At 44.2% G+C, this 12,179-nt stretch overlaps 1 protein-coding gene across 1 annotated transcript; it reads right to left on the bottom strand.

Annotated features, from left to right (window-relative positions):
- Positions 1-2,409: 2,409 nt before the first annotated feature.
- TUBB6 (tubulin beta 6 class V) lies at positions 2,410-10,760 on the bottom strand. Its single transcript, XM_005153466.3, has 4 exons — positions 10,645-10,760; positions 9,914-10,022; positions 8,470-8,580; positions 2,410-4,031 (listed from the first exon to the last, which is right to left on the bottom strand). The coding sequence occupies exons 1-4, from the start codon at positions 10,699-10,701 to the stop codon at positions 2,968-2,970; spliced, it is 1,341 nt and encodes a 446-aa protein (XP_005153523.1). The 5' UTR covers positions 10,702-10,760; the 3' UTR covers positions 2,410-2,967.
- Positions 10,761-12,179: the final 1,419 nt, after the last annotated feature.

Below are 12,179 nucleotides of genomic sequence, written 5' to 3'. Positions count from 1 at the left end.
TCCTGTTTTCATGTGGTTTCAGTGGTGCAGGTGTCCCTTTTTCTCCCCTTACCCTGAGGCTGGTAGTGGTTCTTGTGTCTGGGCGATAGCAGAGCTGCACCTCTAGGCCTCCTTAGGTCTGGCTTGTCCCAGCAGCCTGTTTCTAGATATTTCTCTGTGGCCAAGAGCAAAGCAGTAAAAAGGAGAGGACTGAAGGAGGACTAGGTACAGACAGCAAAGTGCTAGAGACTAGGTTGAAAAACTAGGAGGGAAATATAAAACACATAGGTGAGCAATGTGAAAAGCTGGGTGGGACTCAGTAGGCAGATTTCAAAAGAGAAGTTTCATAGGAAAAAGCAGGAAGTTATTTGAAAGGAAGTGCAGTGGAAGGAATTGTCCACCAACCCTGTTACTAAACGATTTTCAGTTTTATGTCAGGAAAGGAAGGTAATTAGAGTTGGCTGACAGAAGCAGAACAGGAAGCATTTGTACTTCTCGTGCCTTTCTTACAGCTTACATACAGGCTGGTCCTCTGGCCATGTTCCTACTACAGGTCCCTGAGTTAGTTTTAGTGGGTTGGGTTTATTTCCCTTAAGACAAGATGGAAGATCTGTCTCCCTTTGTATCTAAAGAGGGCATTAGTTTGCTTCCCCCACCTCCCCACATTCTAGAAATTCACAACACAGTTGCAAGTAAACACATGTGAAAGCAGGGCTAGGAGTCAAAGCAGGATCAGAGGACGTTGTAAGGTCTGTATTCCATGGGCTCAGTCTATACGCTGGAGTTCAAGTCAGTGTATGAAAAGCAACAGAGAACAACAGGCTGATTCCCCAAGTCAATTATTTAGGAACTCCAATATTCCTGGCTTTTTTTAAGGTATTAACTTATTTCTTTTCCAAAGTAATAGCAGAATTTATGGCTGGGACCTAGCTATGAGTTAGGTATTACAACAAAATACAGTTCCACAAGCTGCAAGATGGTTGGTGCTACTTCATTCAGAAGAAATGGTGCTAGTGCTTTAATTGAAAAGGCTGTGCTGCAGCTGTATGCTGGCAGGCTCTCAGCCTGCGACACCCTCCTCCTTCTCCCTCTGGAAACTATTAGCCTGCCATTTACAAAGCTCCAATTAAACTTGCAAGTTTAATGGCTTTATTCCCCATGGATTTTACTTTGTATTGCACTATATATTAGTTTCTCTTTAACGCATGTTGGTTTTTAACTTAATCTCACACCATGCTTCATAGCCACAACATCTCACAACATTTATGCAATGCTGTCACTAGACGTAAATTCTTCAGGCATCACCAGCCACTGCCAAGACTGCGGCCCCTGTGCTGTCACTGACCCCACCACCAGAGCCCATCAGCCAGCCCCTGCCTACCTCTGTCTCCACACCTGTGCCAAAGCCAATTTGATTACTACTTTCCAATTACTACGTTTCAACCATGAAGTAACTTTATATGGAAAAAAAAAAAATCATTGCACTTGATTAAAATTAGTTTTGTTCTATTTCTGTGTAGAATAAAATTATGCAGTTGAGCTTTTGTGATTAACACTTGCCTGGTTCACATACTTTATAAAATACCTTGTCATTCCCTGAATCCCAAACTACCAGAACACACTATCATCTTATTAGAAGCAATACATCTTTGGCAATCATGCTGTTTGTAGAGTGCCTTTTTAAGTATTGACCAACACTTTTGCTTAGAAAGTGCTTCTGAAGGCAACATGAAAGGGTGAAGAGTTCTTGAAACACTTAAAGTTTGGATTTCCAGAGGGTTTCTCCTCTGTTTGCTTGTTTTGTTGCCTAGAAACTGACCTAAATAAGAGACTCCATGTAGACAGTGTTCTCTGTACAGAGGTTCTGTAATGGCAAAGGGCTGTTTAATTGATATAAGCGGAAACCTAAAGCATGCACTAAGAGTGAATGTTCAACAGTCACTTTGTCAAAGTGTCAGCTGTAAAAGCAGCCTTTCTGTTTCAGCTTTAGTGTGAGCAGGTAAACTGTTGTTCATCTTTCATTTTGTCAGTTGTGAATCTTGAGGATAATTTTAGTTGTACTTTAACCTTAATCTGTGCAGTGATTTTAATCTATCTGAGTAACAATACATCTATACCATCTATAGGCGAGGTGATATTACAACCCTAAGTAGTGAGATCCACATTCTGTGAAGTATATGAATTTCAGCTGGATGGAAAGAAGGTAAGAATAGCACCAGTAACTGGTAAAAGCTGAAAGACAGGGGACCAATAAGGCATTGAAGAGCTGCTTCAAACCCCAAGGGTCCTTAAAGAACACACCACAAATGGACAGATTTCATATGTATAAACTGACTATTCAGCAGCAAGTGCTGAAGTCTCATAGCACAAATCCAGACTCTAGCCTGCAGCTCTCTGGATATTGATACAGCATTGACTACCCAAAACACATTTGCTTGAGAGGATACTAATCTTTTTTATTTTGTTTTTAGAGGACTGGAATCAAATATCACTTTTAACAGATACTGTACAGAACAGCTAAAGGCTTTTTCTTCCCTTTATTATGAATACATTTGGCTCCTGGCAGTTCTCTATTGTACATTCAGTACAGAATGAATACTTCAAACCCACAAGATTTCTTATTCATAATTGGATGAAAATAGTGCAGCTTCATTTTATTGATTTTCATGTCTATTTTACATCTTCTCTTGGACAACTTCAGGGTGACAAACTTTGTTTGGAACAAAAAGATCCCAAACTGGCAATCTCTGTGTTCAGACTCTAGCCAAAGTCTTAACTGAATGCCTGTGAATAGAAACAACCTGATTTCCAGAAATGCTGGCTGTCCTCAGTTCTCAGTGATCAGAATGGACTCTGAAGAGCACCCCTAACATCTGAAACTCATATTCTTTTTATTTTTTTTTCTTTTAAAGCCTACAGATTTATAAATGTAATTATTAGAAATTCAGATTTGAGAATTTGGCCTGGAAAATAGTGCACCTGATTTCTTTATTCATTGAGCTCTTCTTCATCATCTTCAAACGCTTCCTCTCCATCATCTGCCGTTGCTTCTTGGTATTGCTGATACTCTGAAACCAGATCATTCATGTTGCTTTCTGCTTCTGTAAATTCCATTTCATCCATTCCTTCTCCTGTAAACCAGTGAAGGAAGGCCTTTCTCCTGAACATGGCTGAAAACTGCTCTGAGATCCTTTTGAAGAGCTCTTGAATAGCAGTACTGTTGCCAATGAAGGTGGAAGCCATTTTGAGGCCACGAGGAGGTATGTCACACACTGCCACCTTGACATTGTTTGGGATCCACTCCACAAAGTAACTGCTGTTCTTGTTCTGAATGGCCAACATCTGCTCATCAACCTCCTTCATGGACATGGGACCACGGAAGACGGTAGCCACTGTCAAGTATCGCCCATGTCTTGGGTCACAGGCTGCCATCATATTTTTGGCATCAAACATCTGCTGGGTGAGCTCTGGAACAGTGAGTGCTCGGTATTGCTGGCTGCCTCGGGCTGTCAAAGGAGCGAAGCCTGGCATGAAAAAGTGAAGGCGTGGGAAAGGGACCATATTTACTGCCAGCTTCCGAAGGTCAGCATTTAGTTGGCCTGGAAAACGCAGGGATGTAGTTACCCCACTCATGGTAGCAGAAACCAAGTGGTTTAAATCCCCGTATGTTGGAGTCGTGAGCTTCAGGGTGCGGAAGCAAATGTCATACAAAGCTTCGTTGTCAATGCAGTAGGTTTCATCTGTATTTTCAACCAGTTGGTGGACAGAGAGTGTAGCATTGTAAGGCTCCACCACCGTATCAGACACCTTCGGAGAGGGCATGACACTAAAGGTATTCATTATCCTGTCCGGATATTCCTCTCGTATCTTGCTGATGAGTAGGGTTCCCATGCCAGACCCTGTCCCTCCTCCCAGGGAATGAGTGAGCTGAAATCCTTGCAGACAATCACAGTGTTCACACTCCTTTCTGACTACATCAAGTACAGAGTCAACCAACTCTGCCCCTTCTGTATAGTGTCCTTTAGCCCAGTTGTTTCCTGCACCAGTTTGTCCTAAAATAGCATACAATAGGGAAAGAAAATATACGATATTATTGGCAAGGTTTGGTATTTGCATACTGAATGGATTCACATCTGTAACAAAAGCTGCTATAAATCAGTCAGGTAGATAACTGTGCTTTTCAGTTTTGCCTACAAATATATTTGTAAGTATCAACATAAACCTTTCATATAGTCTCCTTTTGCCTCAGATCCCTGGTAGCTTTCATTTATGCCTTTGGGTGTTTGGGGTTTTAAAATTTCTTGGTATTTAACCTTCTATAAATACAGAAATGGCCTTGGCTCCTTGTTTTGAAAGCTTTCACACTCCCAACCCTCCTTATTCCATAAACACAAGACAACTGTTTAATCTTTTAATACTCTCTGTTTATAAGGACCATGACACATACAAAGCTAAATCACAGATACACATTTCTAAATGAAAGGTTCTTGGACTGCTCTCCTGAAACAAGGGCACCGTTATCATTCAAAGATAAGGCTGGGCTTCAGAAGTCCTATTTAAATTGCCATACCAAGAACTATACCTTTATTAAGTCACCGTTACCTAGCCCAGATGAAAATACCAACTGACAGAAGCTTCAAGAAGCCAATTTCAAAAATTTAGAAGTTATTATGCGCCTTTTAACTTTTACTGGTTTCCTACAACTTCACTGTTCTTCAGGATCTGCAAAGCAACTTGCAAAATTGGGTTACTGATGTTTCATGAGCCCCTTATATTCTCCAAAGGCTTCTATTTTCCTTTTATGTGCCAGTCAGTTTATTAAGATGCAGTCTTGATCCTTTGCTATGTCACTCTTTTGTTAAGTAATAGCAAAATAATGATAACAAGGAGGATTACATGGGGGGACCAGTTTTTCAATACTCCCATTCCTCATGGTGGCTACTATGTACCTACACTATGCCACTGAACTCACCTAGTGGTACTCTTGTGAGTGCTACTCAAGAGTCACAGAACAGTTTGGGCTGGAAGGGACCTTAAAGATCATCCAGTTCCAATCCCAACCAATACTTTCAGAATTAGGTTAGAGATACCAACTTCTGCATTGCTCTCCAAGACCTGTCCTTTTCTTCCTATTTACTACATCCCATTTCAATTACTACTTTTGGGAACTGAATTTCCCACATTTTGGCATTGTGTTGGTGCCAGACATATGAATCTGGGAAACTGCTTGCTGGGATATTGTTTAAATATGATGCACTTTATTTTCACTGCATAAATGCTTGCTTTCCTTGTGATGTATTGGCTTAGCTAATACATTGTTCTCATGTTGCTATATTCTTCTCTCTCCAAACCCAGGGAGCTCAGCACTTCCTGTCCAGCTGGGCAAAACACAAAGTAACATCCTCCCATAACTAAATATGCTCACAAGCATCTGCAGTCTGCTTAAGCAGTTTCTCTACAACAGACAGGGCAGCTCATCAGGATGCACACTAACAAGCAGACATCACTCCAAGATGCAGAATGAACTTAACAGAGCTAAATCGTGAGTTTAGGACTTGACTTTATATATTGCCTCTTGGGTAAACACCATGCCATCCTTTTTCGGTGGGCAGACAGAATGGAGAATAGGTACAAAAACATATGCCCAGTAAACTGATACAACTGATACTACAGATACTACTTCCAGATCCATTGGCTCTACAGCACTGTAAGACCACCACGTCTCAGAACATCTACAATGAGGCCTGAAGGCTCCAGACTTCTTACCCATGGCAATAGAGTTTAGTCTGGAGGGTGCCATGCCTCTGACAAGGCTGCCCCACACCCAGAAATCTTGATCATGACCCTGTGAAATCCTACTAGATGGCCTCCGCTTACCAAGTACCCAGCAGACCTCTGAAAATCTTACACAAACACATAATATGATCAAATTCTACCAAGATTAAATCTCTAGGTGGAAAGTGAGCCTGTGTCCACATAATCAGGACTTGGCAGATCTTTTGCCAGTCCTAGAAGCTCTGTGTTCTATGCCTTTTCTTACTGTGCATTTACTGAGATCTAAAGGACACTTACACAAAGCAATCTCACAACTTATCTGCATTCTTGGTGCCCCCAGATCCTTCTACCACTATCTGTTACTCCAACACATTGTAGGGTTATCACACATGTGCAGGTTGAGCTGCACACGAACAGAAGCCATTTCCTTAACAGTTTATTTAATTCCTAAAACAGCAACTATTTTCTGCAATCTTCTTTAACTCCTTTCCTCTCTCCATGACTTTAAAAAGACAAACAGGGGAAGAGAGATCAGTAACTTGCACACTAACTCTTTGAAGCCTAGTGTGAACAGCCTTGTTACAGAACTCATGGGATGATTTAGAGAAGAAAGAATGGCTCCCCTTTGACTGGCTAATAGACATTTTGTGGTTGCCCCTGCCAGTTCATATAACTTAAATTGGGGTGGTATCTCTATAGTAAAGCTGGCAAGGGTGCACACAAGAAAACAACAAATGCAGTAATGTACGAATGAAAAATGCTTAACAACAGCAGATACACCAGAGTGCACAGCAGTTCCTGGTGGGCAGTTTTATGCTGTTAGGCAGCCAGAAGACCTGCTGCTCTCATACAGCAAGATCATTTCACCTGTGCTTATTCATCTTTTAGATCACCACCTTGTCAACACAAGCATTAAAGCACAAGGATTATTTTGTGTCCATCTCAGTCTCCTGCTGGTCTGAGCTAAAACTCCTGTATCTGGAGTGATTGTGTACTCAATATAGCTGAGTTACAACCCAGCTGAAGGTCCATGGTCACTTGCTATGGAGACAGGTACGTGCAGGTATGTACAAGCAGAGGTGGAAAACATCTCCATCAAAATGAGCCCTACAAGCCTGTGGTACAGCAGTAGGGGACTGCCAGCTTCTGCCACAAATGCATCCTTGGGCCCATGCCAGATTTGAAAGAGAGAAAAAAATGCTTTGTTGGCTTTTGACAGAGAAGAGCTTTACTTCAGCACTCAGCCATTTTACATTATTCAGCAGGTTGGAAGGACAGTGCCTGATGCTGACTGGGGCCTCTGTCAGATACAAGTTAATCACATGCTGTTGGTTCATTGTTATCTTGGCAGGAAGAGGAGTACAGTGAACTGAACTACTGTTGAAGACATTTTGAACTGATTTTGCTCTGGTTTTACTGGTGGCATGCCAAACTGCAAAGCTCAAGCTCAAGTATTTCCATAGGTCAGATGAAATCACTTTCAGCAGGCTTCTGTGGTCCATGCAGGAGAAAGGGAATGAAAGGAAAAACCCGAATATAGAAGCATACTTCATAAAGCTGCCTATGATTATGGCTTTTCTCCCCAAACTTACTTCTACTTGTAGTAACTGAAAGCTCCTTTGAAAGAGACATTTAACTTTGCTGACATGGAATATACAGGAGAACAATAGGGATAGCATTAGAAGTTTTAAGTCAGATACTCTATGATTTCTATACTCCCTACCTCAACAGCAACAACTCAGACTTAAGTTTGTTTTATACCACCCAAATAATGTTTATCTTTCCTCTGTCTGACCTTGGCGTTGTTCCTTCCTTATGTATACACAATATGCCAAACTAAGTTGCAACCTAAGCTTGCCTTGGCAGGAGGAAATGTGTTTTGTGGCTGGTGCAAACTTAGAAACCAAAAGAACATAAAAGTTCTCATGGTAAGTTTCATTCAGACTTCCTGTTTCAGCAAGTGGATCCTTTGATTTTCACACACTTTCTCCTTTAGTGCAAAGGGACCAATAATACTTCTACACTTCATAAGGGTAAAATGAAAATTTCAATTAAAGTGAAAAAAAAAGTAATCATTGTAATGTGTATTTTTAAGCTTAGATGGAAAATACTACACAAGTCCAAAGTAAACTACTAAAGGCCAGAAGAACTCTCTACAAAAAACACTGCAAAACCAAAAGTTCCCCACACACTCTCAGACTATTCCTCATTATGCTGGAAAATGACCCAGTAACTGATCTTCTTCCACTGTTTACTATACTGCAGGGATCTGCTGAAAAAGTTGAGTTACACAGCCTACAAATAATTCAGTACTCAAGCATTTAATGTGAATTCTAACGAAGGGTAGTCTTGTTGGTTTGTGGTTGAGAGTTCCCTCCCTCCCCTTTCCATTTTCTGCATAATTTCCATGCAATTTGTTGTAAAGAAGTGGTCTCAGTAGTTCTTCAGAGTTCATATACATGGAAAGCAAATGAAAACTCGATACTATAGGAAACTTTCAGTAGCTTGCTAACTGAAGGCATGAGTAACAGAACGCTTTTTCAGTTAGTGGGATCTTTCAAATGGCCTACAGATAATTGCAATTGCATTGTTAAGATATTAGGATTTCTCACTACTAACCATCACTTTAGAACAGGGAGATTAAATGCTTTTTGACCATTCAGTCCTAGGTGAACCATATAGTCCTGGATTTTTAAAAAAGTGATGTCCACATACCAAAGATGAAATTATCAGGCCGAAAGAGCTGACCAAAAGGACCAGATCGCACACTATCCATGGTTCCTGGCTCCAAGTCCACCAAAACTGCTCTTGGTACAAATTTCTGGGCTACAATAAAAAATAAGCATGCCCTTAATGTTCTGAAACAAGCAACATAGTTATAGCTCTCAATACACAATCGTACTGTCTCATATTATTAGTCTAGCATAGATGTACACATATAAATATTCCCTATACAGGAAATCATGGTGGTGAGAAACCCCAGCATCATAGGGAGAAATTAACTCTGCTTGAAAAACAGACATGACATCTTTGGGGTCCTACAGATGGCATATTATGTTTTGTGAGCCTTTTTTAGCAACAGATATGAGGAAAAGAAGTTTCCGATTAGCAAAATATTTTACATGCTCTTTATAAGAAAGTAGATAAACCCTTCACTCATCCTATTATTCACAGAAAATATTATGTTCAAATAATCCTAATGCATCTCACAAGCTTTTATGCTTGACAAATTCACCTCCACTGAAAGTTACTTGGCATAAGTGACAGACAGTAGTAGTTTGGACATCTACCACAAAGCACAAATAAAGGAGCTGTATCCAGTTGCAAGTGTTCAAGGAAACTTGGACAAATAATATGAATTAACCCAAGCTGGACAAGAGACAAAATATTCATACTAACAGACTAAAGGATGAGACACACTTTTTACAGCTAACACCCTTCAACACCTGACTGACTCAGAAGATTTGGGAGCCTTAGCATCTTAATGAATCACTGAGGAGTTCTCAATTAGCTGTGGCCCAACCCTCCCAGTCATGAAATCAAGGACAGTGCCACAGATACAGGCTCATATAACAAACAGTTTAATTTGGGGTAATTGATAAGACACAGCTGATGGAGTAATCATATGTTAAAGGAGCAAACACCCTGCATAGTGTGAAATAAACAAACCTCCACCTCCAGACCTTAAGTACAGCCCCTTGTGACATTTCTCTCTGCCTTATGACATAACACCCAGTTTGCAGTTTATAAGAAAGTATATAAGAAAGTAATATTTTCTGTGTATAACAAGGTTAAATGGGAGGGACTTTTTACAAGGGCATGTAGGGATAAGACAAGGGGGAATGGCTTTAAATCAAAAGAGGGTAGATTTCGACTAGATATTAGCAAGTAGTTCTTCACTCTGGGGCTGGTAAAGCACTGGAACAGGTTGCCCAGAGAAGTTGGGGCTGCCCCATTCCTGTAAGTGTTCGAGGCCAGGTTGGATGGGGCTTTGAGTAAACAGGTTTAGTGGAAGATGGCGTGCCCTTGGCAAAGGAGGGGAGTGGAACTAGACCATCTTTCAGGTCCCTTCCAACCCAAACCATTCCACGATTCTACGATTTCTGTCCCCTTCCCACGGGGAACCCCATCCTGCACCCCTTCCCCATCCCACACTTACAAGATGATTCATTGTAGTAGACATTGATCCTTTCCAGCTGCAGCGCTGAGTCACCGACATAGCCTCCGGCTGGGTCAATGCCATGCTCATCGCTTATCACTTCCCAAAACTAAGGGAGAAGAAGTGCGTTGGAAACTCCCCTGCGGAGCACTGGGGGCCCTGCCCATCGCCCGGGCGGGGGACGGCGGCCCCGAGCGGCCTGGCCGCAGCTGCCGGATTCCTGACGTGCCCGCTGCCCCTCCCCGCCCCGGACCGGACGGGACAGGGCGGCAGGCACCAGGATTTAAACGCAACGGGCAAACGGCAGCCGCCCAACTCCTCGCTCCAACGGGCTGGGGCGCTTCAGTGCTCAGGGGCCGCTTTTTCCCGCTTTAGAGCCACAGCCCAGCCAGTTCAAACATAAACCCGAATAAATAAATAAATAAATAAATTAGAAGGTCCCGTCTAGTTTCAGCACTTCCCAAAGCCTTTTATGGTCACGGGGAGAGGCGCGATGCGCGGTGCCCCGCGTCCCGAGAGAGTCCGGCGACTCCCGGCAGCTCCTCGCCGGGTGCACGGGATGGCAGCAGCCGGCAGCGAGGGGCTGCTGGTTCTGCCCAGCCCATTCCATCCCACCCTGCAGATGTAGCGGCACAGCCCACAGAACCGGCCGGGCGCGACACGCAAAGCACGTTAGAGACTCCGCTAAACGGCTGCCGGGCAGCTGCAGCCCCGTGTCCCCTCAGGCTCACCTTGGTCCCGATCTGGTTTCCGCACTGGCCCGCCTGGATGTGCACGATCTCCCTCATGGCGACACTCCCCAACCAACTGCACACAACCGGCCAGCTGGGCGCCGCTTTATGGGCTCTGAGGCGGCGGGCGGGCGCCCACCCTTCCCTCTCGCCTCCTCCCTCCCCACACCCCCCCGCAGCGGCTCGCCCAACGGCCGGCGCCCCGCGCGCGCTCCGCCAACTGCCGCCCCCGCCGGGGACCGCCCTCCCCCCGTCCGTCTGCGGCTCGGCCCCGCCGCAGGGCTGAGGGGTCCGCAGAGCCCGCCTGGGGCATGGGGCTGAGCCGGCATGGGGCCTCCCACCGGCCCTGAGGGTCCCGCAGACCCGCCTGGCCTCTGCTTGCTCTGCTTCTGTCACCAACACCCCGCCTGGAGAAGGTGGGTGTGCCATCTCGGCCCACCGAGGCACCCTGCCCTTGCTGAAGGTGGACACGGTCGTCTTCTCCCGTTATTCCTCGGCCTGCTGCCCCGTTGTCGGCGGGGCAGGTCGCAGCCATGACTGAAGTGGCAGCACCCCAAGAAATGGGTGAGCCTTCTCAGTGCCTCACCAACGGCCATCTTCTCTGCATGGCTGTTTTCTGATGTGGTTTTGCCAGCAAGATAACAAGCTGCTGCCTGAAAATTGCAACCGAGAAGGCAGTTGTCTCTCCAACTTGTCTCTGTGAAGCAGTGTTCCTGAAAACTCATGTCACTGCAATACACAGCATGCCCTGGAATGCATGTAGTCTGAATAGCCTGATTTGTAATGAAAAGGAAGATTTTCCTTCCCCTCCAGCAAGTCAACAAGCTCCCACAGCTGCTGACTCTCCTGATCCTGTTAGGCAGCTGTCGCAAGGTTTCCCAGGTAGAGGAAAGCTGTCTGTTTTAGTGCCAGTGTGACTCTTCTGAGGGATGCCATTGCCTAAATAGCCTGTTCTGATACATAGCCCTGGTGGGAGGCATTCATCTGTCCATGCACATCTTTACTGCTTGACCACACCTCTGCTGTTGTGCAGGAGCAGCCCTGAGGCCAGTGTTGCAGAACCTCATTACCTACTCGATCAAAAGTGATCCATCTGGGACCCTCCTGCAGAGTAATCCTGTGTGCTGTCTACATCTTGAACACAGTTAAGGTAAGCAATTGGTAAATAACCCCAAATCTGTACTTAGGCTGGGAGGCTACCTCCTGCCAGTCCTCACATTGCTGTGACATGACCGATGTTATAGATATTTTTCATCAGAGCTAGCAGCTTCTTGCAAGTGACCTCCAAACAGCTCCCACACACCATGCTAGGCTGAGTCAAATGTCTGACATCAGGGAAGCAGCTGGAGGATCACTGTTTGCCTTGCAAGCAGCCACCAGCCAGGACTGGATACTATGTGCCTTTTTCTGTGCTGAAGGACTTGAAATAAATGTCCTTCTTTGTGTGATTTGCATTTTTGGAAGAAATCCATGAACAAGCCATTTATTCAGTAGCCTCGTTAGTGAGGTCATCTTGGGCTTTGCTTGTATCTATG

Source organism: Melopsittacus undulatus, chromosome 1, assembly GCF_012275295.1.
Source record: "Melopsittacus undulatus isolate bMelUnd1 chromosome 1, bMelUnd1.mat.Z, whole genome shotgun sequence".
Taxonomy (NCBI): Eukaryota; Metazoa; Chordata; class Aves; order Psittaciformes; family Psittaculidae; genus Melopsittacus; species Melopsittacus undulatus.
This window is presented reverse-complemented; position numbering and strand designations above follow the sequence as displayed.